General features: G+C 34.4%; 4 protein-coding genes and 1 long non-coding RNA gene across 35 annotated transcripts; 2 read left to right on the forward strand and 3 right to left on the reverse strand.

The window, feature by feature from the left end:
• Positions 1-2,431: 2,431 nt before the first annotated feature.
• Positions 2,432-4,217, forward strand: LOC102609845 (B-box zinc finger protein 21). Its single transcript, XM_006473526.4, has 3 exons — positions 2,432-2,877; positions 3,046-3,498; positions 3,663-4,217. Exons 1-3 carry the CDS (start codon positions 2,692-2,694, stop codon positions 3,957-3,959), a joined length of 936 nt encoding a protein of 311 aa, XP_006473589.2. The 5' UTR covers positions 2,432-2,691; the 3' UTR covers positions 3,960-4,217.
• Positions 4,218-7,335: 3,118 nt separating this feature from the next.
• LOC102625055 (glycine-rich RNA-binding protein 8) lies at positions 7,336-8,208 on the reverse strand. The gene has a single exon (XM_052441371.1). It carries the CDS (start codon positions 8,206-8,208, stop codon positions 7,603-7,605), a length of 606 nt encoding a protein of 201 aa, XP_052297331.1. The 3' UTR covers positions 7,336-7,602.
• Positions 8,209-9,456: 1,248 nt separating this feature from the next.
• Positions 9,457-19,411, reverse strand: LOC102625336 (uncharacterized). 29 transcript variants are annotated; one of them, XM_052440670.1, is made up of 12 exons: positions 17,401-18,932; positions 16,465-16,557; positions 15,048-16,381; positions 14,699-14,939; positions 14,312-14,388; positions 12,526-13,022; positions 12,331-12,405; positions 11,896-12,242; positions 11,710-11,801; positions 11,368-11,438; positions 11,160-11,293; positions 10,482-10,766 (listed from the first exon to the last, which is right to left on the reverse strand). In XM_052440670.1, exons 1-3 carry the CDS (start codon positions 17,535-17,537, stop codon positions 15,814-15,816), a joined length of 798 nt encoding a protein of 265 aa, XP_052296630.1. In that variant the 5' UTR covers positions 17,538-18,932; the 3' UTR covers positions 10,482-10,766; positions 11,160-11,293; positions 11,368-11,438; positions 11,710-11,801; positions 11,896-12,242; positions 12,331-12,405; positions 12,526-13,022; positions 14,312-14,388; positions 14,699-14,939; positions 15,048-15,813. The 29 variants fall into 29 exon arrangements, with proteins under 29 accessions (XP_052296635.1, XP_052296634.1, XP_052296630.1 ...); XM_052440669.1 differs by having other exon boundaries at positions 12,526-13,028; XM_052440667.1 differs by having other exon boundaries at positions 12,526-13,598.
• On the reverse strand, positions 13,023-14,896 carry LOC127898639 (uncharacterized). The gene is made up of 3 exons (XM_052441372.1): positions 14,725-14,896; positions 14,312-14,388; positions 13,023-13,598 (listed from the first exon to the last, which is right to left on the reverse strand). Exons 1-3 carry the CDS (start codon positions 14,894-14,896, stop codon positions 13,023-13,025), a joined length of 825 nt encoding a protein of 274 aa, XP_052297332.1.
• A 599-nt stretch (positions 19,412-20,010) lies between the features above and the next one.
• Positions 20,011-21,624, forward strand: LOC102611064 (uncharacterized). 3 transcript variants are annotated; one of them, XR_001507765.3, is made up of 3 exons: positions 20,011-20,127; positions 20,513-21,034; positions 21,214-21,624. It is a non-coding gene; the product is annotated as an uncharacterized LOC102611064 (long non-coding RNA). The 3 variants fall into 3 exon arrangements; XR_001507766.3 differs by having other exon boundaries at positions 20,029-20,714; positions 20,907-21,034; XR_370233.4 differs by having other exon boundaries at positions 20,025-21,034.
• The last annotated feature ends 4,096 nt before the right edge of the window (positions 21,625-25,720 follow it).

The raw sequence follows: 25,720 nt of genomic DNA on the forward strand, positions 1-25,720 counted from the left end.
TATGCGAATGCTTATGTTGGGTTTTAATGATTTTTATCTAAAGGGTAAGTAAATAATTTACATCATTCAACTAAATTTCAATGTTTCATGGCAATAAAACAACTACAAATACTCCCCCAAACTACTGTTGTTGAATCGAATTCAATAATTGTATCATCATCATTTTTTGCTTCTATATCCATCTTGACCCTCACACGCACACACTTTGATCACTGTTTTCAGACTCAAAGACATCCATTAAATACGTGAAAGTGATGTAGCAGAAGCAAGAGTCAAAGAACGGCAATAGTGCAGTTACTAACCTAAGAAGAATGAAGGAACATGTGTGATTGTGATCCATGAATGTGGCAATTTCAACCCGATCGTGATTCACAGTTGGACAAATGGCGGCTAAGAATGATAAACGCAGTCACGAAGATGGTGAAGCACGATGATTTGATTTGATGAAGAGAGAGGAAATGATTGGCTTTAACAGCTGCAAATTTGATGAAGATAAGTGATGAAAATAATAGCCTATGAACTGTAAACTAGGGCATTTGGAGTTTTTTTTTCCATATATATTAAAAATAATTTGAAAAATAATATTAAAATAAAAATATTCGGGTCTGGATTCCAAATCTATAGGTTTGCCCAAACTCAGACTTTGATATGGATATGTCCGAGTCAATAAAATAGCATCAAGATACCAAATTTAATTTACTTTAGTACAAGTTGAACTCAGCCCAAATTTTCTAGATTCGTTTGAATCGAGGATGGGTCTAGGTTATTTTGCCATCCCGGTTTCAACTCCTTGCTTGTAGTTGAGTTGGGCTTTCCCATTTTAGTTTGTATTAATTAGGGATAAAATCATTTTAGTACTCAATATTTTATGACATATCATTTTATTATTGAAGTTTTTAAATAATTAACCTATGTAATGTTTTAATTTTTATTACTTTAACACCAAAATATTAAAGTTGATAGAATTTTTAACAGAAATTACAATTAAAGTCTATTTTATCCCCAAACTGTATAATGTAATTTAACCCTTTAAATAAAAAAAATTATAGGAATTATATATAAACAAATAAATACTTTTATCAATTGATTAATTTATATATCTAAAATAACTAATTTATAAAATTTTAAATATTATTCCTTGTGAAATTCGTAAAATATTGAATATATTGAAATTTCTAAATTATCCCCGTGACATCAGCAATTTATTAATAGAGTTAACGATTTGGTAATAAAATGATAAAAATTGATACATTAAGTAGGAAAAAGTAATTATCAGAAAATTTTAGTAGTCAAAGTGATAAAACGTAAAATGGTAAAATGATAATATTTCAATGGGTGGTGATATTTCCACTCGACAAATCTATAAATCCACCATACTTCTATGAAATAATTATAAAAAGTTCACATTATTTTACAAAATTTCAAATAAATGAAGAATTAATCAATTAAAATTATCTTAAATTCTTAAATTATTTTTGTGATATTTTAATATATATTTTATTATTGTTGACTACTGAGATTGCTTTAACCTAAATTTAAATTGATCATTTTACCCTTAAAAGGTAAAGTACCAAAAATTTGCTTTAACTTCAACATTTTTTTAATTTCATATAAAATTCATTGATTCTAAATGGTCAATTATACTTTATTAGTATAATTATTAACCTTTAATTAAACTAATATAATTTATTCGTAAGCCAATACTCATATGAATTATTAGGCTGCCAAATTTTTGTCATTTACATATAAAATATTAAAAATTATTATACTTCATTTAAAAAGTTAGATTATAAGTTACAAAATTAAGTACTTGAAGTATTATATGCAAGATCACATTTTTTTTTTTTTGGTAATTGGATCACTTTATATCATAAAGATAAAATAATTAAATACAACTTGTATTAAAGCAATCTTAATAGTAAAATATAAAAAAATCAAATAAGAAAAAAAATATAAGAATGATTTAATTGATTAATTATATAATTTTTTTGTTGATTTGTGTTTATTAGAAATATTGTGACTTTATTATAAATACTTTTTAGAAGTAAAGTAAGTTTACACAAATAATAGGGGTGGAAATATTCCCACCCTATTTTAATTAATTAATAATTTTGGTGTTATTATTATTATTATTGTTTAGTAGAGGGCTGGCTGATGGGGTGTGGAGAATTTGATTTTCGCAAGACGATTTGTCCCCAACCCAAAATAAAAATTTTAGAAAATTAACGTCCTAAGTATATAACTAATGACATTGAAAATCCAATTACATACGGCTAATAGATTTATGTTATTTAAAAAATAACATAAAATGGCTAATCGAAGAACCTCCCATAGGCCATATCAACGTGTCGCCTCTCCATACTTGCCGCCCAATTAAAAAAACATGAAAATTTGGATCCGCCGCTCACCAGTTGCCACTTTCAATTGTTTATTTTATTCTTTCAACTGTAATTTTTTTTTTTCAAACGTTTTTTTCATTTATAACACCATCATCGCCTCTTTTTTCTTACAAAGCGGCGACTGCCACCGACTCTCTTCTTCTTCCTTCTCTCTCCAATTGTAATCTCTTTTCTTTCTCTCTTTCTGTACCAGATTAAGCTAATTGTTTATGTAGCAGTTAAATTGGAGGAGCATTTGAAGAAACAAATAGAACAACAAACAAGTTTAATTAGAAGAGCTTGATCAAGATCGATGAAGATCCAGTGCGACGTGTGCAACAAAAGCGAAGCGTCAGTGTTTTGCACCGCCGATGAAGCCGCTCTTTGCGACACGTGCGACCACCGTGTTCACCATGCCAACAAGCTCGCCTCTAAACATCATCGCTTCTCTCTTCTTCATCCTTCCTCTAAACATTTCCCCATCTGCGACGTCTGTCAGGTATTATTAATTCATGAATTATTTTAGTTCGATGAAAAAATATTAATAATTCAATCTGCTTTCTTTTTCTTTTTCTTTCATTTGATAATTATTAGTGCTACAAAGTTATTATTACTATTATTATAAATCTGTTATTTTATTTTATTTTTCATTTATGGATCTTTGCAGGAGAGGCGGGCGTTTTTGTTTTGTCAGCAAGACAGAGCGATTCTCTGCAGGGACTGTGATATTCCGATTCACACAGCCAATGAACACACACAGAAGCATAATAGGTTTCTTCTAACGGGGGTTAAGCTTTCAGCTACTTCAACTCTTTACACATCTTCTGTATCCAAGTCCAACCCCAACGGCTGTGATTCATCAGTTCCAGTTCCTGATGCCAATAAGTCGATCAAGAAAACTGTAGTCTCTGTTGCTCCAGTGAATTCAAACCCACCTTCTAATTCCGAGATCTCAACAAGTAGTGCTGTCACGAATAGTAATGGTGGGAATAGTGTTATTGCTGCTAATGAATGTGGCACTGTTTCGGCAAGCAGCATATCTGAGTACTTAGAAATGTTACCAGGCTGGCATGTAGAAGATCTTCTTGATTCTTCTTCAGATCCCTTAGGTTTTTGTAAGGTGCGTGTTTGCATTAATCCTTTCAATATCGTTGTTTATCCCATCTATAGATTAGATATTCAAACTATATGGATTAAAATCCCGAATTCCTAATACCGCTTAACGAGGTCTTACCAGTTGAACTAATTGTTAGACATCATTTTTCTCATGTTGATTTGATTCAGGGTAATGATGGGACGTTGCCATTTTTGGATGCTGATCTTGACTGCAATTTGAGTTCTTTTTCATCAGAAAGAGTGGGGATTTGGGTCCCTCAAGCTGCATCCCCCGTTCAAACTTGTCTATATTCTTCACAATCACAAACAGCGGGACATATTAGTTTCAAGGACGCGAAGGAGGTAACCGGCGTGAAAGCCGTGTCTAGCAACAGGAGACATACAGAAGATGTCTTTACAGTTCCGCAAATCAGCCCTCAACTAGCTGGCTTCAAGAGATCTAGGCCTAATATCTGGGAGGATTAATTAATTAAATGCATGCTCTTATCATGAACAAATTAAGCCTTGTGGTTTCTCTTTCACTTTCTTTCCTTTGATTGTCCTTTCAGTTTCTTGATCTGGTGTGGTTTAGTTTGTAGTGGTTGCGCTCTTAGTGGTCCAAATCCAACTGGGTTTTGTCTCCTTTGTTTTGTTTCATCTCCTTTCCTTTGTACTTGCGACAAGCACAGACATGAACGTCTTTGTAAATACTATTTGCCGAAGACCCTTTTATTTCTTGATCAATTTTGGCCTATTCCGCAGCACTTTCAATCAAATGTTGCATGAACTAGTGTGAGGGAGGAAAGTTTATGATTAAAGGAGCTTTTTGGGCAGGTAATAATTATTGGTAGAGCACAAAAATAATTCCAGTTCTGTCGGGGCGATGTATAGAATAATTGAGATTAGAGATTGTTTAAGAGGAGAATCGTGAATGATGAATGATAGTGATGGTTATCGGATAAGGAACAAAGGAGAGACGCATGTAAAAGAGCCGGCCTGGTTTTGTCCTAACGCTAAATTTTTTTGGTGGGGACTATGCTAACAGAACACAACAGAACCATCAACTTCATTTCAAAGAATCAAGAATTGAAAGCTAGTCTGGTCGTTGTCTACTTGTTGCAGGATGGTAGCCATATGCTGTCTGTCACTGTTTACTCCGAGGGTCAGTGCTCAACTGAGAGTCATCTGTGACTTTCTTCCACTGGTTGGAAGGTGAAATATTTTCCCCGTTAGTTGTCCCTGCTTAGCTTATACTAATATTAGATGCTATATTTAGTTAGTTTGAATCCCAAGTCACTCATAATTTATTGTCACGTGCACGACATTGACTAAGGTGTTGTTTGTTTTTTTGGCTGAAATCTGAATGGATCTTAATTAGTCTGAATTCTGAAAAGATCTGAATGTCTGAATCTGAATAATATGTTTGTTTTTTCGTCTGAATCTCAGAAAATAAGTATTAAGTTGTTTGTTTTTTCAACTTAAAAATATAAAAATATGTACTTTTACATCTATATCCTTATTAAATTTAAATGTCAAATAAATAATATATTAAATACCACAATATTTTAACATTTATAAGTAAAACTATATTCAAGTGAATACATAATTATTTTAGAATTTTAATATATAAAATACCATAAATTTCAAATTTTATCGTATATAATATAAGAAAGAAAAAACATGAATATTTTTATGTGGGGTAAATATCTATGGGTGAGTTTTGAGATAGATATGAAAAATAAATTATAAAGCAGGGATATTTTTGATATTAGTATGTAATTGACTTAATTCAGATTTCTCCATTAAGTAAAAAACCAAAAAAATTGGCTTATTTTATTAAGTCAAAATTATCTAAAAAGTCTCATTAAGTTATAAAAACAAACACCTCTAATTAACTTAATTAATTAAATTAAGTCACTTTAAGTTATTAAGTTAAAAAACAAACGCCACCTAAATTTACAAACCCAATGAATAGATATTTATACCTCTTACAAAAGTCGAATTACCAAAGCAATCGTTATGAAGACAAGCCACAAACAAACAATATAAATTCACAAATGAACCCGTCTTATGTGCCAAACATTTACAAGATAAATAAAAAAGAAATTATCACTGCACCACCTCTTTTTTGTCTTATATTCATTTAACCACTAAAAAATTCTAACATATTTTCTGCACCATATTTTTTTTTTAAATTTATATCAGCTAGCAATTTTTTAATTAACACCGTTAAATAATTTAAATGAAATGATAATTTTACCCCTAAATAAATTAAAAAATCATTTTATTTTACAAAATTTTGAAAAATAAGAAAATTATAATTATAAAAATACCTCTAAATTTAATAAAAAATAAATCACAAACAAAGGTGCTCAGTTGTTTTTTATTTAATTTAAATTTTGCAAAATTTTAATAATTATTTTTATTAAAAATTATAATTTTGCAAAATTTTAATAAAAATGACTGAATTTATTTATTAAAAATTATAATTTTGAAAATTTTTATTAAAATAACTGAATTTATTTATTAAAAAATAAATCCCAAAATTTTAATAATTTAGGAGATTTTTATTAAATCCAAAAATTTTGTAATTATTTTTATAATTATAATTTTTATTTAGATTTTTATTAAAAATAAAAATTCTAATTTTGGGATTTATTTTTTATTAAACTTAGGGGTATTTTTATAATTATAATTTTCTTATTTTTCAAAGTTTTTGTAAAATAAAATGGTCTTTTAATTTATTTAGGGGTAAAATTATCATTTCATTTAAATTATTTAATGGTGTTAGTTAAAAAGTGGTTAGTTGATACAAATTTTAGAAAAAAAAGGTGGTGCAGAGAATATGTTAGAATTTTTTAGTGGTTAAATGAACATAAGGCAAAAAATAAGTGGCGCAGTGATAATTTTCTTAAATAAAATATTGACAAAAATTAAATTTATAATTAACGTCGTAGACGGAAAGCTGGTTTGACTTGCCTGGTTCAGTGCGTATTAAGAGAGTTAAGAGGATGATCATGCATGAATTTTAAGTAGCAATGCCACTAGCAAATCTCTAGATTCATGACAAATTAACCTCGATCGTATCAAATTAATTTATGCTGAGGGTGTGGCTAAATTACAAGCAACGACTATCTGACCTAAAAGTTGCACCTAATAATTCAAGGCATGCATCCAATTAAACAAAACTTGATTTATTAGGTACTAACTCTTTGTGACCCCTATGTTGATTATATTAATTTATAGACTAATCTCACCTGCTCAGTTTTATCAGTTTTTATTGTGTGGATCTGCTCAACACGTTAAAACATTTTTATATTTGCTCTCTTCATTGTGGGCGCAACATTTTGAGGCCCAGTTGAGTTTTTGTTCGCTGAAATTAATTGGTTTGGGCCCCCATACCTCCAGCCTAGCTATTGCGTAATTCTTGACACGTAGAGCGATTGCGTAAACTGATTGTGTGCTAATTGCTGAAGTATACCCAGCTACCATTTTTTTTTTTCAATTATTTATTCTTATGATAAAACCTCCCTTTTCATTTCTCTTCTTTCATATGCAGCCTTTGTTGCTTTGTTCGTTCCGTCCAAGTCACTTTTGCCGTCGTAAATGGCGCACAAGTGTAACATTTTACATAAGAAATTCTTTGGCGACCAGCGTAACTGGCCATAAGATAGCACAGGGTGAGAATACGCCAAACTGTGAAATGAATTTTCATTCTCATTTCCGTCTATAAAACTACAAAACTAGCTAGGATTTGTTTCCACTCAATCCTTTAAACAACATCAATCTATATTAATAAGAATTTTTTTAAAAAAACCTTAATAGCAACACAATAACGACAGTAATAATTATGGAACTGTGCTGTACTATAATATTGATTGAAAGATAATACTAACTTTTTAGTTAACACTGTAACATGTTTTGCAATCTTTTTATCGCCATTTTATGAAAATTTTCAGTTAAAAAATCAATACTCCGTATATAAACACCAGACACACAGTGACACAGACCAAATCCAGCAAACTTATAGCATACCTATGGCAGCAAATCAAAATATTGTACCACTTTATTTTTCTGCTAACAAGTGACGCACACGAAATCTAAAGAGAGGCATTTAAAGAAAAGAAAATCATGGCCGTCGACAATGAGCTTTGCACATGTATTGGCAGTCATAGAAGCAAGGTCCCCCACAATGAAGAGGGCAATCCAATCTCATGCCTCTGCATCTTCCTCTATTCATGCACTGAGCGAACTCGCCTATCTTGTAGTCCTTTGTGTAAACTCTCTTTCTATGCACTTGATTGTTAATGCCTCTTCCTCCGTTTGTATTGCCACTGCATCCCCATTTATAATAGCCACCACCCCCTCCTCCCCATCCCCAGCCCCTACCTCCACCTCCACCTCCACCTCCACCTCCACCACCTCCGCCGCCCCATCCCCATCCATAACCGCCTCCACCACCTCCACCTCCACCCCCACCACCTCCGCCGCCACCCCCTCCTCCTCCTCCATTATATCCCTTCTTGCTATTGTTGACAACTGCAGTGTTAGAGGTCTTGTTACCAACTTCAATGTTGTCATTTCCTTGAGGAAGAGGAATATCTGCCAGCGCTAAAGAAGTGTCACTGCCTTGAGTATGCGTGCCATTTACCATTTCATCAGCAGGTCTTAGCTCAGCAACTGCCACTGCTAGAAATAAGAGAACCCAGAAACTTCTCCTTGCTGTCTTCGACATGATCATTTGATTTGTCAACAGTCACAACTTCAAAGTTCGCGAACTGTTGGCTTTCTCTTTATATAGAGCGATCACCTTGATGGATTATATGGGGTGCCATTGGTTGGCAGCTACAAGTGGGATCCACTACTACTTATTAAGAAACTCAGGACACAATTCTTGCTATGTTATGTTGCTCTCTTCTCAAAAGGTTCGTTAGAATAAGAATGAGATTCCTTAGACAACACATTTGTCCCCAGCTTGTATTGCAACGAACAACGAGCATGCTGGGATTCTCAAACCGTGGGGGCACCACCCAACAAGCAACCCACTTACATGGCACGCTTGCACCCACTCTCAGTTACTAGTTTTTATTAGTTAAAAAGACAACTTGACGATTGAAATGGAATTATGGGCACTTAATCAACTCCAATTTCCTGTAATACTGATAAAAAAGGACCGAAATAAACAGAATACTTTAGTTTGATCGATGCACGATCCTTTTGGGGCTTGAAAGGATAAGCCGTGCATTATTTTATTGAAATCACATTCACCTAAATTAAAAATTGAAAGGCATTATATGATGTGATTATGATTCTATGTACCGAAAAAGACAGATGAGCCAACAATAGACAATGGTCCAGTTTCTAGCTACCATTGGCATTTGGCATTTTGCGTCTCGTTACCAATTGGCCATAGCCGTTAAGCCAGCAAGTTCTGCACATTGCTTGACCTGGACGTTTGAGATTGAGTTCAGTGTGTATTCCAGACAATATTACGAGCAGAGAGAGCTGGTGGGGTGTCACCTATTAATGCATTCCTTATACGGTACAGAAAAGTCTGTTGGCGCCATCATAGTTACAACTTTACAGTAAAATGAAAAAAATTTAGTGAACTTGTGGTGCCAAAGGATTCATGCTCAAGTTTTGAGCAAGTACCTCATACACGTTAAATTCTTTCCTTTCCCCACTCATGTCCTCTCTAGGATTAACTGATCAATATATAAATAAAAGGAAGTTGGGACCCCGAAATTAATTAATTAATGATCGAGCAGATGATGAGATTATTTTATTTAATTAATTATTTTATTTCCTTTCTCATCTTTTGAAGCTAGTACCAAACTACTAATTGATTAAATTATTAGTGAACTGGGTTGTGAGCAGCTCTCTCCCTCTGAAAGCAAACGTACGGCCCCACTTAGTATCGCTGCAATATTATGCCAGCATGTGACTTACAAGACATGGATGTAATTAGATGAGATTGATGGTGTCTGAATATAAATTATTTGGCGACTAGAGCCGATCTTCTGCTGAGCGCATAATGCCCATTTATCATACTTGATTGAAAACAACCAATAAATAAAATAAGCTGATGTGAAATCGAAATCTCAATGTGCTGGTGAAATTAGGTTACCGAATTTTTATGCTCACGGGTGTTTAGATCGTGTGGTTCTAAAAACTGGGTAATAGCTCTCCAAATCAAGCTGTTCCAAAATTTCATTTGTCATCCAAAGGTAGGAAGAGTGGCTTTATGTAAGTTCAGTAACATCCATCCGCAAATCCAGTTGAAATCAATCATCTGCATGAGACCTTTTGCAAATGAGAGGGAATTCAGCACTTACTATTAACCGGTTGAATTCCAGCCAATCCATCAGAAAGTAAACAGGACATGCGAAACGATTAAGTCATGTACAGTAGAAGCAAAAAATATAGTTAAAATATGCTAGCTATTTGAGCTTACACATGCATAGTGGAGATAACAATAAAGATAGTCCTGAATGGGAGAAAACTATATTATAGTTTGTCATTTACCCGGCATTCAAGCTACCTTGAATTGTGAGTTTTGATTATATAAGGTTTTCTTAACCGCACACTTAACCTAATCACTGAAGAATGCATAAAAAGCTAAATTGCTTCTTGCCAAAGCATGGATAAACACAACATGCTTATTGGTCTATAATATGATGGCAAAAGATTCACTTGCAGACGAGTCATACTTCGATTACCTCCAAGTCACCTACCTTGCACGGAAAGCAACTCCTAGCATCCAGTCATTAGTAGAATAAGCATTGACAAATCTCCCAGCTACCATCTACGAAACAATAGCAAGTCTTAGTCTATACCTCTTAAAGGACAAAAGTCGTGGGGACAAATATACTAGGAATTAATCAAAGGCAAACGCCTTCCTTGCATCCTCCCATTTTTCATCTTTAATTGAAATTGGTCGTCCAAGAAGAACAACCATTTCAACAAATCCAGCTGCAGAAATAAAAAAGCAGTAATTGCAACAAACAATCAACCCAGCCAAGTGAAATATATAAACAAATGGCAATCATACCATTGTCTCCTGTTTCGGCCAGACATTTGAGACATTTAAAAATTACTGGGGCCCCCAGCGGGAAGCCTACTAGAGTAACAGGTCTGCGCATGAGTGGAGGAGCTAAGGTATAACATACGAGGGAATAGTAATTACACAAAAATAAAATAAAATAAAATGACTGACTGCGGGATCATTTGCACCTATTTCCTTGTAATCCCTTCGTCAAAACTTCAGCAAGCAGTTCACTAGCTTTGTCAGATCTGAAATTGAAGAGAGAGGGAGATTGTAACACAAGCATTTCTTGCAACAGATAATTTAGAATTTAAACATTGAACCATGATAAATGGTCTTCAAGAGAAAAACCTAAATCACCTTTGATATTTGTAGAAACAAAATTTTAGTGCATACTGTGATTTATAAACTAAAAGCACGTAGCTAACCTGGCATGCTTAACATTAAATTTGAAAGCAATCTATATTTTAGAAACCTAACAAGGAGATAATAGTGTGATTGGAATGAAGATCTCATTCCGATATCTTTTAACCTTCTGTTGAGTTCATCAGGTAAGTATAAAGAAAATCACGAAAATGCTATTTAAACTATCTTCTTAACTTAGAAGGTTTTCTACACCAATGAAATAAAAATGTACTAACCTGACAACTGCAACTGCCCGTTTGCTGTCTATGAGATCAGATGCTGTAACCAATGTTGCTGGCAGAGCAAATGCCGATACAAGTGTGCTTAATACAGTCACCATGGCACCTTTGCTTATCAACTTCACCAATTTCTGCAGCAAGCAAGATTGTCAAAAATGCTCAACTGTGGTAATGGTGACCACAAGCACAAGATTCATCAAAGTACTTGAAGTCAGCCAGTCTTCTATTGCTGTGCTCAGAGCAATCAATTTGTCAGACTCCCACCACAGGGCATACCTAAATATTTATTAAATTAATATCAGTTACTTTAATATAAACAAATGAGATGCAGCTTGTAGCAAATGAAGAATTATTGATACCAGATTAATAGTAGATTGAAAAGGCCCACCACAAATGTAATATCAATTAATTATAGAGATAAAGGAAGTTCAAACTATATTCCATGCCAGAAATGACTGATGCATGTCTTGTGCTATAAGCATGTGTCCCCCTTTTTATTTCTGTGGCAGGGTTGGGTACGACAGAAATGAAATCATGTATTTCTAACCTCTCCAAGTAATCCTTATAACCCTCCCAAGGCTGGACAAAATGTTCTTGCTCAAAGACAAGTCCAGAGATCATAATACCGACTGCTAAATGCTGGAGAGAAGATTAGACATGATCAATAAGAAGATCATGAGATATTGTGAAGTGAGGCTACAATCAAAAGAGATCCTGGGAGTATAAAACTCACTCCTTGTTTGTGATTCTGTACAATATCTTGGAACTCAAATTCGTCGATACTCTTAATTCTTCTAGCCATTTTGCTGCCTGTAAGGCTAGCTCCAGAGACGCAAAAAGAGCAAGTAAATAGCATCCACCTTATTCTATTTTCCCTTCCAATTTTAAATTAAAAAAAAAAAATACAAGCATTGACAATATAACTAATCTGACATCAAGTAAATGAGCATCCTCCTTTCTTATCTCTCCACCAGGGGTATCATCTGACATTTTCGTCACCATAAATCATCATATCTTCTTAAGCTAGTTCTAATCTGACATCCTCAGTTCATAGATTGATTCCTTGAAGTGCCGTGACCCCTAGAAGAATGTATGAAAAATGCCACAAGATTCAAAATCAACAGATCACAGCCTTTTTCAAATGTACAAGATATCCATAAAATCAAACCTTCCAGTTTCAGCTATCCAGCTCCAATTTTTGACAGAGCACTCTGATATCCTTGTATTATTTAGTCTCAGAGTCCTTAGGACAACAGATATGAAAGTGCTATTCAGGGTGAATCGTATAGAAGTTATAGAAAGCATCTCCGCACATAAATTGAGTATAATTAAAAATGCTAGAAACAAAATTTAGATTGCCTACTGCAATACAGGGCTGCACTTAGGCAATTCAGCAAAGTGTTCAGGAAATCCCAACAACTTTGAAGATGAAGTCAGCAGTGTCACTTCTACAATACCTCCAAAGCAAGCAGCAACAGCAACTGAAACAGCAGCTGATCCCATTGCACTCGCGGCTGCAGCAAATCCACTCGCTCCAATTGCAGGGACAAGACTTCCCAAACCTAGGAGCTATAGCACCCAATCCCTGTGCAATTGCTGGGGCAGCTAATCATGTTAAGAGTCAAAAATAACTTCAACAAAAGCATATTATCACAAATTTCTATTGATAAAATATCTGGCCAACCATACAGAAGTATTACCGCCAGTAACTGCCATCACAGTTACTCCAGTTAGAGAAGCTGCACCAATGATACCTCCAAGCTTCCACATGGTCCAACTGCTTTCTGAATTTATTATTTCACCTTCCTTTTCAACTTGCTCTTTGCCCTGTAGCCACTATGGAGCAAGCAGCTATTGTCTCTAGAGCTTCCAACAAAACAAAATATTCTTGAAGAAGATGTAAGGTATAACTTCAGAAGACAAATGGCAATTGCGAGAGGTCCTCATACAAGTGCGGTAAACAAAATTATTTGAAAGCATCAGTGCTTTTGCGTGCATTTGTAAAGCAAATGCCACCAAGCAGCTATACGAAATAAATATGACTAATAATTTCAGCAGAAAAACCATTTTTATCCATTTGATATTGAGCCATGTTAACAGCACTAGTAAAGCCACACGATGCCTAGCATCATAGCCCTTTTTTAGAGAACAATTCTTATCAGCATCAGTATTCTCAGCTAAACAAGCTGAAAGAAGCTCGTAAAGGACTGTTACTTTCTTATGGCACATCAGCAGTGTATCCCAAGCAGAGACTGATTTTGTCTTGACATAACAATATTTCTCATGGCATTCAATTTCATACTCATTATTTCCACAACCATCCACCGAAGAGATAGCAGAGCTTTCCATATTAAGCAGCAGCATAGCATCAACAGATTTGGTGTTCATTCTTTCTGATGAAGTTCCATCACTTCCCTCTGAGAGTAATGTCGAGAACTGTGATAAAATAAATGAGTAATGATACAGCCACAAACTCTTGTACAAACTGACGTGGCATCAATTCATTGGTTGAATGAAAATATAAATTAATAAAAACAAATCATGTGGGCCAAGTGATATTTAATTCAACCAATCTTATCATGACACATCAGTTTGTACAAAATAAGTTTGTACAAGAGTTTGTGGCTGTATCATTACTCAAAATAAATATCATACTCAACTGCAGAATGGTGCAGACAAAGCATTTCAGAACCACATCAAATATGATCAACAAAAGATCATTTTATAGACCATCTTAGGAGTAAATCAATAGGTAGAGAAACACCTTTCCTGCTCTACTACAATATCCCCTCTAACTTTAATATTAACATTAGGCCTCAAATACTAGACTATTTGTTTAGGATAATAGTATCTCACTCTCACACACACTCACACAAATAGATAGTTTTACTTAAAAATATTCAAAAGTCCAATCATTCTACATCAAAGCAACACTCAGTAATAAAAAAGAATAAGTCATTATATCCCAACTGAACTCTATTCAACTGAAAGTCAGAAGCAACTGTAAGCAGACCTAGTTCACTAACTGTAATGAAAGTAAGTCCCAAACTTTAGTAGTTGCTAAAGTTAATAATCACCAAATAAAAGCTCAAAAACAATAAGTTCCTCTTTCTTTGCTAATCCAAGTAATTCTAAAGGTTTATGCATACCGCTTTAACATGGTGACTGACTTGTGAAGAAACTCCAGCAGTTTCCATAAGCTCATGCCTTGTTTGATCATCCAATCCTAAAAAACAGCTCAAAAGTCCAAAGCAATTAACAATAGCAATTTGTCTATTACAAAAGCCGAATTCATATATACATAAGCAATACATTCTACATTCCAGCTACATCAAATTTACAAAATAAGCCCACCACTGCTTGTACTCCAATTCCAATCCCTAATTTCTAAAGACCGTAAAGAAACCCTAATTTGCTCAATAAACCAGTCTCAAAACAGATCATATTCCAACAATCAATAAATTAAGTAAATATGTTAATCCCGATGCAAATGAATTATGAAAGTATGGAAAGAAGAGTACTTTTGCACATGTTACCAAAAAATAGGCGAAAGTAAACTAGCCGAGGATGGTCTGAAGCCGAAAGCTCTCGTTAGCGCTCATGCCTTGCTCATTTATTAGAGGTACCAGAGAATATGAATGCCGCGTTCGGTCAAGTTGTGACTGGTGAAGTGCCAGAGCGAACAGCGCCGCCGCTGCGTACTTCTGTCTTGGGGTCAATGTTGATGTCTCCATGACTCCGAGATCGATGAGCTACGGCATCTGATTCTGCTATAAGCTGCAAGTGAAACTGAAGGAGATTAGGTTGTTGTGCGTGTTCACGAGCCAAAATTGGAATATGCTGATTTTTGGAGTTTCGGCTCTTCCGCGTGACGTTGATGCTTACCGTCGTTTAATTATTAGCAACACTCGATGATAGAGAGAATAGATTAGACTCCTTCAAAACGACTAAATTAACCGCCATCGCCTTTTTCTTCTTCAAAAACATTAACGGTCACTGGCGGGTAGAAAAAACTGGCACTTTCTCCACGATACACGCGGGAAACTTAACAGCGTAGTAATGTCATATGAGTGGCGACAACAAGTGGATCCATCTACTCTTTGCCGTTATTGGTTTTGGGTTTTTGTTTTTTTTTCCCCTTTCGATCCAAAATTTGTTTGTCTAGTAAATTTTTACATGAAAATACAACATTTCATTGGAGCGTTTGTATGATATTTTTGAGGGGAAAAAATATAAGATTAAAACACCCGGCTTTCTTTTTAATAAAGAACTACATCTAGGTTCCAACAGAACAGTTAACAAATACAAGAATACCTTCAACCCTTCCCTTCGATACTTTCTTAGATAACACCCATCACCTCATTGACAAGTCAAGTATAAACTCTACAAAAAAAAAAAAAACGAAGATTTCACGGTCAAGCCTCAGCTACCATGGGAAAAACCAATGTACCTACGCGACCTGAAACCACATCCATAGCAACAGAGCACCGTGACAAAAATTCAGTTACACACAGCTTAAACTATCCCAAAGAAATAATTTTTTAGGCAATAAAATTGGTCGAGGCTCTATTATAGTTGCTGAAGAGTTAATCGTTAAGACTACAAGCAGCAAACCAAATACAAAAACTTATGAGCTCCAAAGCATGCCAACTCAGTACCGCCGGTATCCACGGTCAGCTATTCTCCCCGATGGACACTCATATGCCATATGACCCCTCCCTCCACAATTGCGGCAAATGATCAAGGGTCCCACACAATCCCTGCTCATGTGGCCCATCTGGTTGCAGCTCCTACAGATCACATCACGATATCCAACATATCTTCCACCACCACCACCACCGCCACCATCACCACCGCCACCACCGCCTCTCTCACCAAGAGAATCACCCTTTGGGCACTGTCGAGCCACATGCCCAGCTATATTGCACAAATTGCAGACAGGCTCATTCTGACAATCGCGTGCTATGTGGCCTGTTTTCCGGCAATTCTTGCATGCTTTGTCATTGGTACAGTCTGCTGCAATGTGCCCCGGCTTGTAGCAATTGTTGCAGAGTCTCAAGTCCCCCCCTGACTGCACATGAGTCGAGCAGTCTCTAGCACGATGTCCAGTTTTGCCACAAGAGTGGCAGATGCCCTCGTTGTGACAGTTGCTTGCCATATGTCCAGGTTCTCGACAATTCCAGCATCGTGCCTGCGTGGTGCATTCTGATGCGATGTGCCTGAAAAGAAAATATTAGATGGGCAGCTCAATTGTTGGCAATTGCAGTAGTTCTATGATGGTAATGCAAGAAGGTTCCATTACCCAGGAAGACCACAGTTGTTACAAACAGCAACATTAGGGCACTCTCTTGCAAAATGACCAGGCCGCTTGCAGTTGTTGCACAGATTGCCTTGGCTAGAGACATATTAAACAATGAAAGAAGCAGCAATTAAAAAAAATCTAGAAGACTTGCAATTTCAATCAACTAATGGATAATTATCTAGAGACACAATGTTTACTTAAGCAAAAAAAATAAATCTCACAGAACTCTCACAGATATATCTTCAGAGAATAACCAACTAAACCATTCTTTTACATCCTAATACTAAGAAGGATTCACTTTCCCGAATTAAAAGAAGAAGAAGAAGAAGAAGAAGAATTCAGCATCTGATCAAGGCATCAAGCTAAAGAAGAAAGAATGTTGATGCTCAGAGGCAAAAAAGCAAAGGTTGCAGTCCAACAAGGCATCTAACTCAAAAAGAAAGCTCCAATCAGGGATTTGGAGTCTAAATCCCTTTCTCAAAGCTGACTAAATTAACTCAGTCTAAATCCTCATCAGTTTCTTCTTCACTTGGTCTGTCTTCATACAAACAATAGAAGAACCCAGCCTCATGCAAAGGCAGTGAGCCACAACAACTAAACTCATTCGTGCCCCACAGGAATCATGCTCCCCTGTGTGACTGAGTACACCCTCCACCCTCTCCAAAGAGCAGAAGTTCAGAGTAGTTCAGGAATATTACAGTATGAAGTGTAAAAAGTAGAAAAGGGAACCACTGGACAAAGACAGATACAGAAAAATTGCCTTGGAAGCCAGAACATGAACTACAAACAGAAGATCCCAAATGACACATTTTTCAAAGATGCTCATTGATTGTTTATCTTTAATTCTTATTAAAAAAAAAGGCTATTCCTTTCCTCTTTAAGCACCAATATTCTGAAAAACATATAAAAATAAAAGGCCATTAGAAAACCAAGAACCTGAAACTGCGACGTGTTTCTCTCCTTAAAGGAGGGTCGCAATAGGAAGAGTGTCGAGATCGGAACCTGCGATCTCGTGGACTCCTACTTCGACTCCGACTCCGGCTCCTGCTAATGCTCCTGCTGCGTGAACTCATGTTTAAATCTCCTATTAATCACGTAAAACACCACAGATCCACAAATACACCACCCCCACAACACAGCTTTCCTGTCAACATTAATCACACACCCAAAGATTATCTCCATTGGACCACTTCTTACTCTTACCTTCAAATGCATGCACCAAATTCCAACAGTAAAATAAAATCCTTTTCTGATACCACCTTTCAAATTACAATCACCAAGTCCCAAAGCATACCATGTATATCTACAAGGACACATTTCCTCAAGTCAAACATATCCGCATTGGCTTATTGGAAAATCATTTACCAGTTGCACTCAGCCAGTATTAGTGTTTAAATTGAAGCACTATAACTAAAACTTAAGGGACAACAACCCTACCATTTAACAATTTATCCAGAGATGTGAGACGGACCTCCCCACTTCTCACAGGCTTTTTCTTGGTTTCGTATTGAGAAATATTTGACTAGATTTTATCAGCGAATATACTCATACATTAAGTTACTCATAAATTTTTTGTGAACCACATAAATTGATTCTTCCTAAAATGCTTTCTTTTATAAAATCCAGAAAGTTCAGAACGGTTCCTTCAAGCCACAAATAACTTCCTCACAGAGAGCAGAAATGCTTGCAAACTCGTTGAAAATTACTATAAGGACCCAAAAGGACTGACACACCCCTTTCTCCCAAGACAGGTGCATGCAGTATCGAGGGAGGGAGACACTATTATAGCAAAAAGCAGGCACATAAAATTACACTAGATATATTAACTCAGCCAAATTCAAGTATAAACAGGATATGTGACATTAATCATGTTGACAGCTCGAAGACAAAAGAAGTTCAGCAAAGCTTAGAATGAAGTAAATTTTTCGCTGATATATTTCCTATAATGCATTTATGCTAAACTAAAAACTATAATGCAATCACATCAAAACATTATATTACAATGTGCTGCAGGAGACACGAAGTGATCGTTACACCAAAATTGTATGGTCTGTAAGTTGCTCTGTAACAAAAGACCTTATGAATGGTAACTTAGTACCCTGATGTGGTAATTTATATCTACAAGGTAGGAATATAATAAATGCATGTATCATTGAATTACGCCACCAGCTAGTAATGGTTAGAGCATTATTCCGAGTAATGCATACATTGAAAAGCCATGAGAAGTTATGAAGCAAGGATCAATGATCAATACTACACGAACAAACCACAGAAACACATTGATAACGCATTCCAAAAATGGCCGCCATAGCTGGAACACTTTTGACGCAAAAGATGGAGAACAAGTTGACGACACAGCCAGGTAAAATAAATAATCTCAAGATTTATAAATTGGGAGTGTCTCACAGTAAGTTTTACGAACATAAAAGCTGACCCCATCACTCGTTTAATTTTGTTTAGATAATGCCAATTACCTCATGAAACTCAGAACATTCTTCAACATGTATGCACTGAGTTCAACAATTTTCTTCCAATTTAAAAGAAAAACAAATAAAAAACTGGAAACAAAGGCCGTCTACAGATCTGCATCACTTCTGTCCCCAAAAGTATCTACTTCTTAGAATCTTCAACTAAAATAGGAACAAAACCCTAATAGATCGTGTTAATACAAGAGTAAACAATTGATCGCGAAGTAACCAGACATTAAAAGAGAAAAATGATAAGAAGTAAATCAGAAACGCAATTACTGTGATATAAAAGGCTCCAAAGACACAGATTTTACAAACCTTTGCTAGAGAAGAACTTGCGCGGATGCTATATTTTGCAGTGAAAAGTAGAAGTTATTTTATATTTTTCCATTTTTTATCGCTTTCGAATTTGATGTATTTAGAAGCATGGGCTCCCAAATTTAGGTTTCTATGGGCCAGTGGTGGGCTTTTCTTCGGTGATGCTTCTGGCAATCACGCTGACCTAAAATAAGATTGACTATTATTTGTTTTTTACACCTCTTTAAAATCCTTATATAACCCCATTTTTGTGAAAATGGTTATTTTGCTATTGGAATTAGACAATTATGAATTTTTAAAATCTTTACATTCGTAAATTATGAACCCTCCCATCTTTAAATCTTAATTTATGATATAATTATTTTTTATAAATTTAAAAAATTTTCAGATAATGAAGAAATGAATTACTTAATGATAAGATTTTTATTTTTAAAAAATTACATTTAAAATTTGATTAGTATAATGTTTTACCATGTTTTGCAATTTTCATAATTGTAACGCCTATAAATAAAATAACGGGATTTTGTGAGAGTTTTAAAGGTGTGTTCGGAGTAAGGAATAAGGATGACAAATTTCCTTGGAGGTCCCCAAACCTGTGGGTATACGGTTCATTTGACTCGGATATAGGCCTCCAAAATGGTTTAAAAAAACTTCAGGTCTGATTTTGGAACAGACTCGAACCCTATTTTTATTTCGGGTAGGGTTCAGGGATTTCATTAGGCCCTCGAACCTGACCCATTTTGAAAATGAACAAACATTTAAACTACCTTAGTTTAAAATTGACTAAAACAAAATTCGCCGAGTTCCTCTTTTGTGTCATCTCAACACTCTCGTCAGCTCTCCATAAGAAATTGACTACCGTCGACTGCACAGACAAGTTACTGTTTGCTTTGATATTGTTCTTGCTGTTACTGATAGTTGAAATTTTGTTGGATCAGTTCGTAAATGAATTCTCTTATAAATTGTGGAGGATTTAAATAATTTAACGAAATTCTTTTTCAAATTTCTTACTTTATATTTCCTCTTTCATGTGATTTGATGTTTAACTAAATTTGTGAAACTGCTGCTTGAAAGTTGAATACACATACACATTGAATGAAACATTTAAACTGGTGCAGATTTAGAAAATGAGAAGAAATTTAAATCAGAAAATTTTTCTCTCCTTATCTTGTTCACAAGTTTTCTTATATTCATAAATAATTGTGATGTTTATTTTGCTCAGTAGCTTGGAGTTATCTATTTTTTTTATTTAAAAAAACTAGGGAATGCGCACCATTATACTTCGCCACCACATTTGGAAATTTTCAAAGATATCTTTTATTTAGCCCCGCGCTTTAAAATTCGGGTACGGGGCAGATTTTCGGATCGCGGGATCCGATGAAGTTTGTAGGTGCCCCAAAAACTGAACAGCAGAAGAGGAAGCACCATGACCAAGAATCAAAAGAGGATAAGAGAGAACGGAAGGTATTTATGTGTTATTCCAGAATTCGCTGTATATTTTTTTGCATTTGCCACATAGTAGTATGCGTTACTGTTTGTGGACAGTCTTCTTGCTTTTTTCAAGATGCTTGCAAAATTTCAAATATTGTCTTAGGTTGATGTTGTTTATCTATGTACGCTTAAATGTGATTTGATAAGGACATGCACCGCACGCAGACTGCAGTGAACGAGAGATGACGTGGAGCTCAGTGAGCTAAAAAAGAAATAAATGAGCTGTATAGGTGTGAAGCACAGCGTGCTCAAAATGTTGTCGCTATCTCTTGCCCGTCTTCCATTTATCTGATGTAAGTATTTTGATCATCAAATGTTCTTTCAATTGAAATTGCATCATGAATAAGAAATTTGGATGAATATTCTTTTGGATTATTTAATATCAAAGGATATTGCGTTTGTGAAGCTTGATTGAATAATGCTCTAATAATCAATTGATTAGAAAACTGATTGCTCATTTGTTTTAAAATAGGTGAAATTTGACATCAGATTGTCACTTAAGGCAGTGTGATCATGCAGCAGGTTTTATTTTTCCTTTTTTGGAGGTCAATGTTGATTCCAAAACAACTTGATCACAACTACAATCTTTGATAAGCATAGGCACCATATGACTACCCATCCTTTATTGCCTTCCAAAATTGGCATAGGAGCAGGAAATTGATCTCGCTTGTTTAGTTTAATGTTTATTATTTTATTTTTGGTATGCTTATCTCATGTCATAATCATAAAATATGTTCTAGGTTTCTGTGAGACCTCTTGTCATTGAAAAAGAAAATGCAAGACCGACAAATGAATAAGTAGAACTGCTTATTGTTGTAGCCAGTGGTAGAACTCTTCTATCACACACTTTTTGGTTCATATTTATGCATATTTATTTATGTCACCTTACACAGTTTGGTCTTATAATTTGTTTGTTCGTTGTTTCTTTGGAATGAGATAATGATTTTTTTTTTCTCTCATATTCTTATCTTGATATATCTATCTATCTGTATTCTTCAATGTGAAGCATATGAGATTTACTCCAAGAAAGGGTGAATAGACATTTTCCTTATAATATTGTTTATAGTGTAGAATTTTCCTCGATAATACAATTGATTAAACTGAATCCCAGATGAAACCTTTGTTGTTTCTTGTTTGGATGATACCTAACACAATTTACTAAAGAAAAACTAAAGGGAAAATCTTTTTTATAAACAATATGATAAAGTGATAGTATAAACCATTGGCAATATATTTTAGGATTGCAGTTAGTAGAATACGTCACTAATCCACACAAGTTTTTTTATCTTGCAAGTACATACCTGACAGACTCGTTAAAATAGTTGTAAGAAAATTAATGGTTGGATTATAAGAACTAAGACTGCTGCATGATTGTACTAAGGCAATGAAGCAGTGTTGGGGAAAGGAAAATCAAAATGAAATGAATAGGGAGGAGAAGTGTGACTTGACTTTTCTGAACGAAGAGCCGGGGTAGAAAAGCCTCTTCTAGATCTTGGTGTTGGGTTTCAAGTTCCATATTCTCCAAAGCTTGGTTCGATTTAGTCATGCTTTTTGCTTCCCTGGTTCTAGATCTTCAAGTGGATGTAGAGGAGGAGATGATGCGGAAGCTGTAGGTGATAATGGAAACAATTTAAAGATGATGATTATTCTGTAGCTATCACAACGAACAATGTCAATATAACTAGCATAAACACACATATAATGTGCCCAACTAACCTCTCAGTTAAACTTGACGTGCTTGTACTGCGTGTTTTGTGCATCATTCTTGAAAGATTTTACACTATGCCTATTGTTTTGTTCAGCAACTAACCCTCATTAGTTATTTTAATTTTAGTTGATTTCTGCTAACAGTTGTTGTCTTGGTTAGAAATAGTGTTTGATTAAATTGATCCTTCTTTGCACATGAAATAGATGATGCTTCATGAGATGTTTTTCACAAAAACAAACTTCAATTTTGACTTCTTGACTCTAATTTCAATTGTTGTTTACCATTTCATTGCTAAAGAAATGTGCTAGCTGGGAATTCTTTTTTTTTTGGGGGGGGGGGGGATGCAAATGAAAATTAAATAGATAATGTCACGCACATTAAATTCATCAGGAATTTAATAATAATCTGCCATAAGTCAAAGCACAAACTTCCATCTTAATTCCTAAGATATTGGAGAGAATCGTAACTACTTTTATTTGTTAATTCATAAAAGCAATGCTACATCTTAATTTTTTATTTCAATGTGGCATTCATTAATTGGTTAATAAGATAATATAATTAGTTCACTTAGATCTTATAAAGAATTTTCACCACTTAATCAATGATAAATCATTCGGGATAAAATGTGAAATAAAAAATTTGGAATATCTATGGTAAATTCATTAAAGTTAAAAAAATGTGTGATATTAGACCCTTCATTTTATTTCATATATTATTTTAAAATTCCATTTAATTTTATGATTCACAGAATCTGCTTTATAATAAAATAAAAAAATAAATATATAACAGCTAGTTCTTACCAATATTATTTCAAAAATACAAACTAAAAATTCTCGTTCATGGAAGAAAATCACTCCCATTTTTTATTTTAATACTTTAAATGCCATAGTTTTCTATTAGAGTGTTTTTAAGGTGGCGTGATGTACAATTACGGAAGTGCATGATTGAAGATGGAAAAGCCGTTAAGAGCTTGTTCCTTCATGAAATTTAACTGTTCATCTTTTTTTGTTAATGTCCTTTTACTAATTTCACATAAATAAAATGGAAATTAAAATAAAAATGATTAAATGCTTTATATAAATTTAAAAATAAAATGAAAAGGAAACATCCATCCATATTGAAATTTAATCCACACTCTACCAGTTGGGCTTTCCTCTTAAGCTTTTAGGCCCGTTTGACTTGCCCTTTTGCTTGAGTGATCTGCACAAAAAGCTCATCCGCCGAAATAAATAGAAAAATTATAAAATTTCCATTGCCAGGAATCGAACCCAGGTCGTTCGGGTGAGAGCCGAATATCCTAACCAACTAGACTACAATTAGCACTAACAAAAGTATTTTTAGCATAGCATAATTCTTATGACTTTTCCGGGCTTTTTGGCCAACAAAAGACACGTAAAACAAAACATTTTAATTTTTATGCTACCGTAATTGTAATTTGCAAAGACAAGAGTATCGGTTGTTGGTTCATAATCACATAGATAAGCTATTTGCAATTATTAATTATTAATATTATTTGAATGATTTTTTTTTGGTATATAATATATTATATAAGCGATTGAGACCAGTTTAGTTAGGATTTATTTTGGTTAGTTTCAAGTTGTTATTTTTCCCTATAAGTTAGTTATCCCTGCTGGTTGTTTCACTTAATTAATTTGAAATCCTACACATAACAGCACAATATCTATAGAAATTATCTTATCTCCTGAATTTCTTTTAGCATGATGGCTAAGATAAGTAAGTTTCATTTGAAATTCTTGTTCCTTTATGCACATTTCTTGTTCTCGATCCTTTTCCAAATTCTCATACTTGTTTTTGGTTAACTTAGGCTCTGAGAATCTTTGATAGCATTCTTGTCATCATCACTCTAGGCGGCGAGTTTTTGCTATTGTTTCTCAATAATCAGAGATGGCACACCAATAGGGTACGATGATGAGTTGCTTTAATTGGTTTGTATTTGTTTTCTCATTCGTTTGTGAGAGTAGAAACCTAAGGACGTTTGAGAGAAGATTCTTAGTTTTTGGCATTAACCCAAACACTGAAAAACTATGTGGAAGCTTTTTGCATTTTCTGGAAAAGGTAATGGGCTATCTTCTCGTAGTTGGGATTTTTTCACAAATCTTTGTTGGCCAATACCAGGAAATCAATGTTTCTTTGTTTGGCACTAGGCTTAAGAGAACAATGAAGGGTACATGTTTGGTATGTTTCAGTATCTCATTCCTGAAGGTTGTTGAGGTTATGCAGAGAGTGTTTTCTGGGGTGCTGAAAGGGCCATGCTGATGTCACAACATTTTTTTCCGTCACCAAAGATATAGCATAAAAGTAATATTTAATATTTTTAGCGATAAAAAAATTAGCCGCTAAAGAAGGGCTAATGTGACCACAAATTTGTTTCGTCGCCAAAAAATGTTAGTCATAAAAAAATTATTGGCACCCAAATCTTTAGCGACCAAATTTTGACATATTGCTACAAAACTATTCTTAACAAAAAGTGTATATTCAATAACGAAAATACACTATACTGCGACGTGATCATCGCTAATTCCATCTATAGCGACAAAAGAATATTTGTTGCAAAAGGTGGTTTTAGTGACAAACATCTTCGTTGCAAAAGCTCATTATGGCAACGAAATTATCTTCGTCACTAAAACCACCTTTTGCGACCACAATGTTTCGTTACAAAAGGAAATTTGAAATATAACATTTTTTATCTTAAAATGTGCACTTTAGTGATAAAAAAGTGAAAATTTAAAAATTTTGGTGAATGACTTTCCACCAAAATTTAAAATATTTACCAATGAAAATTTGATTCGTCGCTAAATGGGCACGTTTAGCGATAAAAAATTGATTTTGTCGTTAAATGTGCGCTTTTAGCGATAAAAATTTGAATTTCATCACTAATAAATGTGAAAATTTTAAAAAAAATTGGTGGATGACTTTCCAGTAAAATTTAAAATCTTTAGTGACGAAACTAAATTTCATCGCTAAATGTGTACTTTTAGTTACGAAAATTTCATTTCATCGTTAAATGTACACTTTTAGCGATGAAAGTTTATCAATTATAATATCATATAATATGAGTTAAAGTTTGAACAAAATAGATATCTCATTTTTTGTATCAAACGCAAAGATTTCGTGGTCATTCTTCAACCGATGCAAAATATCTCTCACAAAGATGCCATTAGTTTTCTTTAGTGTGCCTCCACAGTGGCAACGCTCTTATGATGACCTCCATTTGTCAGTGTGAGATGAGTATATACTAAATGAAAATAGC

Source organism: Citrus sinensis, chromosome 5 (genome assembly GCF_022201045.2).
Source record: "Citrus sinensis cultivar Valencia sweet orange chromosome 5, DVS_A1.0, whole genome shotgun sequence".
NCBI classification, from domain to species: Eukaryota; Viridiplantae; Streptophyta; class Magnoliopsida; order Sapindales; family Rutaceae; genus Citrus; species Citrus sinensis.

Excerpts from the sequence above, each read along its gene's own strand:
- LOC102609845 (XM_006473526.4), top strand. The coding sequence starts at position 2,692 with ATGAAGATCCAGTGCGACGTGTGCAACAAAAGCGAAGCGTCAGTGTTT. Across the intron at positions 2,878-3,045 it reads CCATCTGCGACGTCTGTCAG|GAGAGGCGGGCGTTTTTGTT; the intron begins GTATTATTAATT and ends GGATCTTTGCAG. Across the intron at positions 3,499-3,662 it reads ATCCCTTAGGTTTTTGTAAG|GGTAATGATGGGACGTTGCC; the intron begins GTGCGTGTTTGC and ends GATTTGATTCAG.
- LOC102625055 (XM_052441371.1), bottom strand. The coding sequence starts at position 8,208 with ATGTCGAAGACAGCAAGGAGAAGTTTCTGGGTTCTCTTATTTCTAGCA.
- LOC127898639 (XM_052441372.1), bottom strand. The coding sequence starts at position 14,896 with ATGGAGACATCAACATTGACCCCAAGACAGAAGTACGCAGCGGCGGCG. Across the intron at positions 14,389-14,724 it reads TCGGCTTCAGACCATCCTCG|GATTGGATGATCAAACAAGG; the intron begins GCTAGTTTACTT and ends GCTGTTTTTTAG. Across the intron at positions 13,599-14,311 it reads TCAGTCACCATGTTAAAGCG|TTCTCGACATTACTCTCAGA; the intron begins GTATGCATAAAC and ends ATTTTATCACAG.
- LOC102625336 (XM_052440647.1), bottom strand. The coding sequence starts at position 17,537 with ATGAGTTCACGCAGCAGGAGCATTAGCAGGAGCCGGAGTCGGAGTCGA. Across the intron at positions 16,558-17,400 it reads GAAACACGTCGCAGTTTCAG|CCAAGGCAATCTGTGCAACA; the intron begins GTTCTTGGTTTT and ends ATATGTCTCTAG. Across the intron at positions 16,382-16,464 it reads AACAACTGTGGTCTTCCTGG|GCACATCGCATCAGAATGCA; the intron begins GTAATGGAACCT and ends TTTTCTTTTCAG.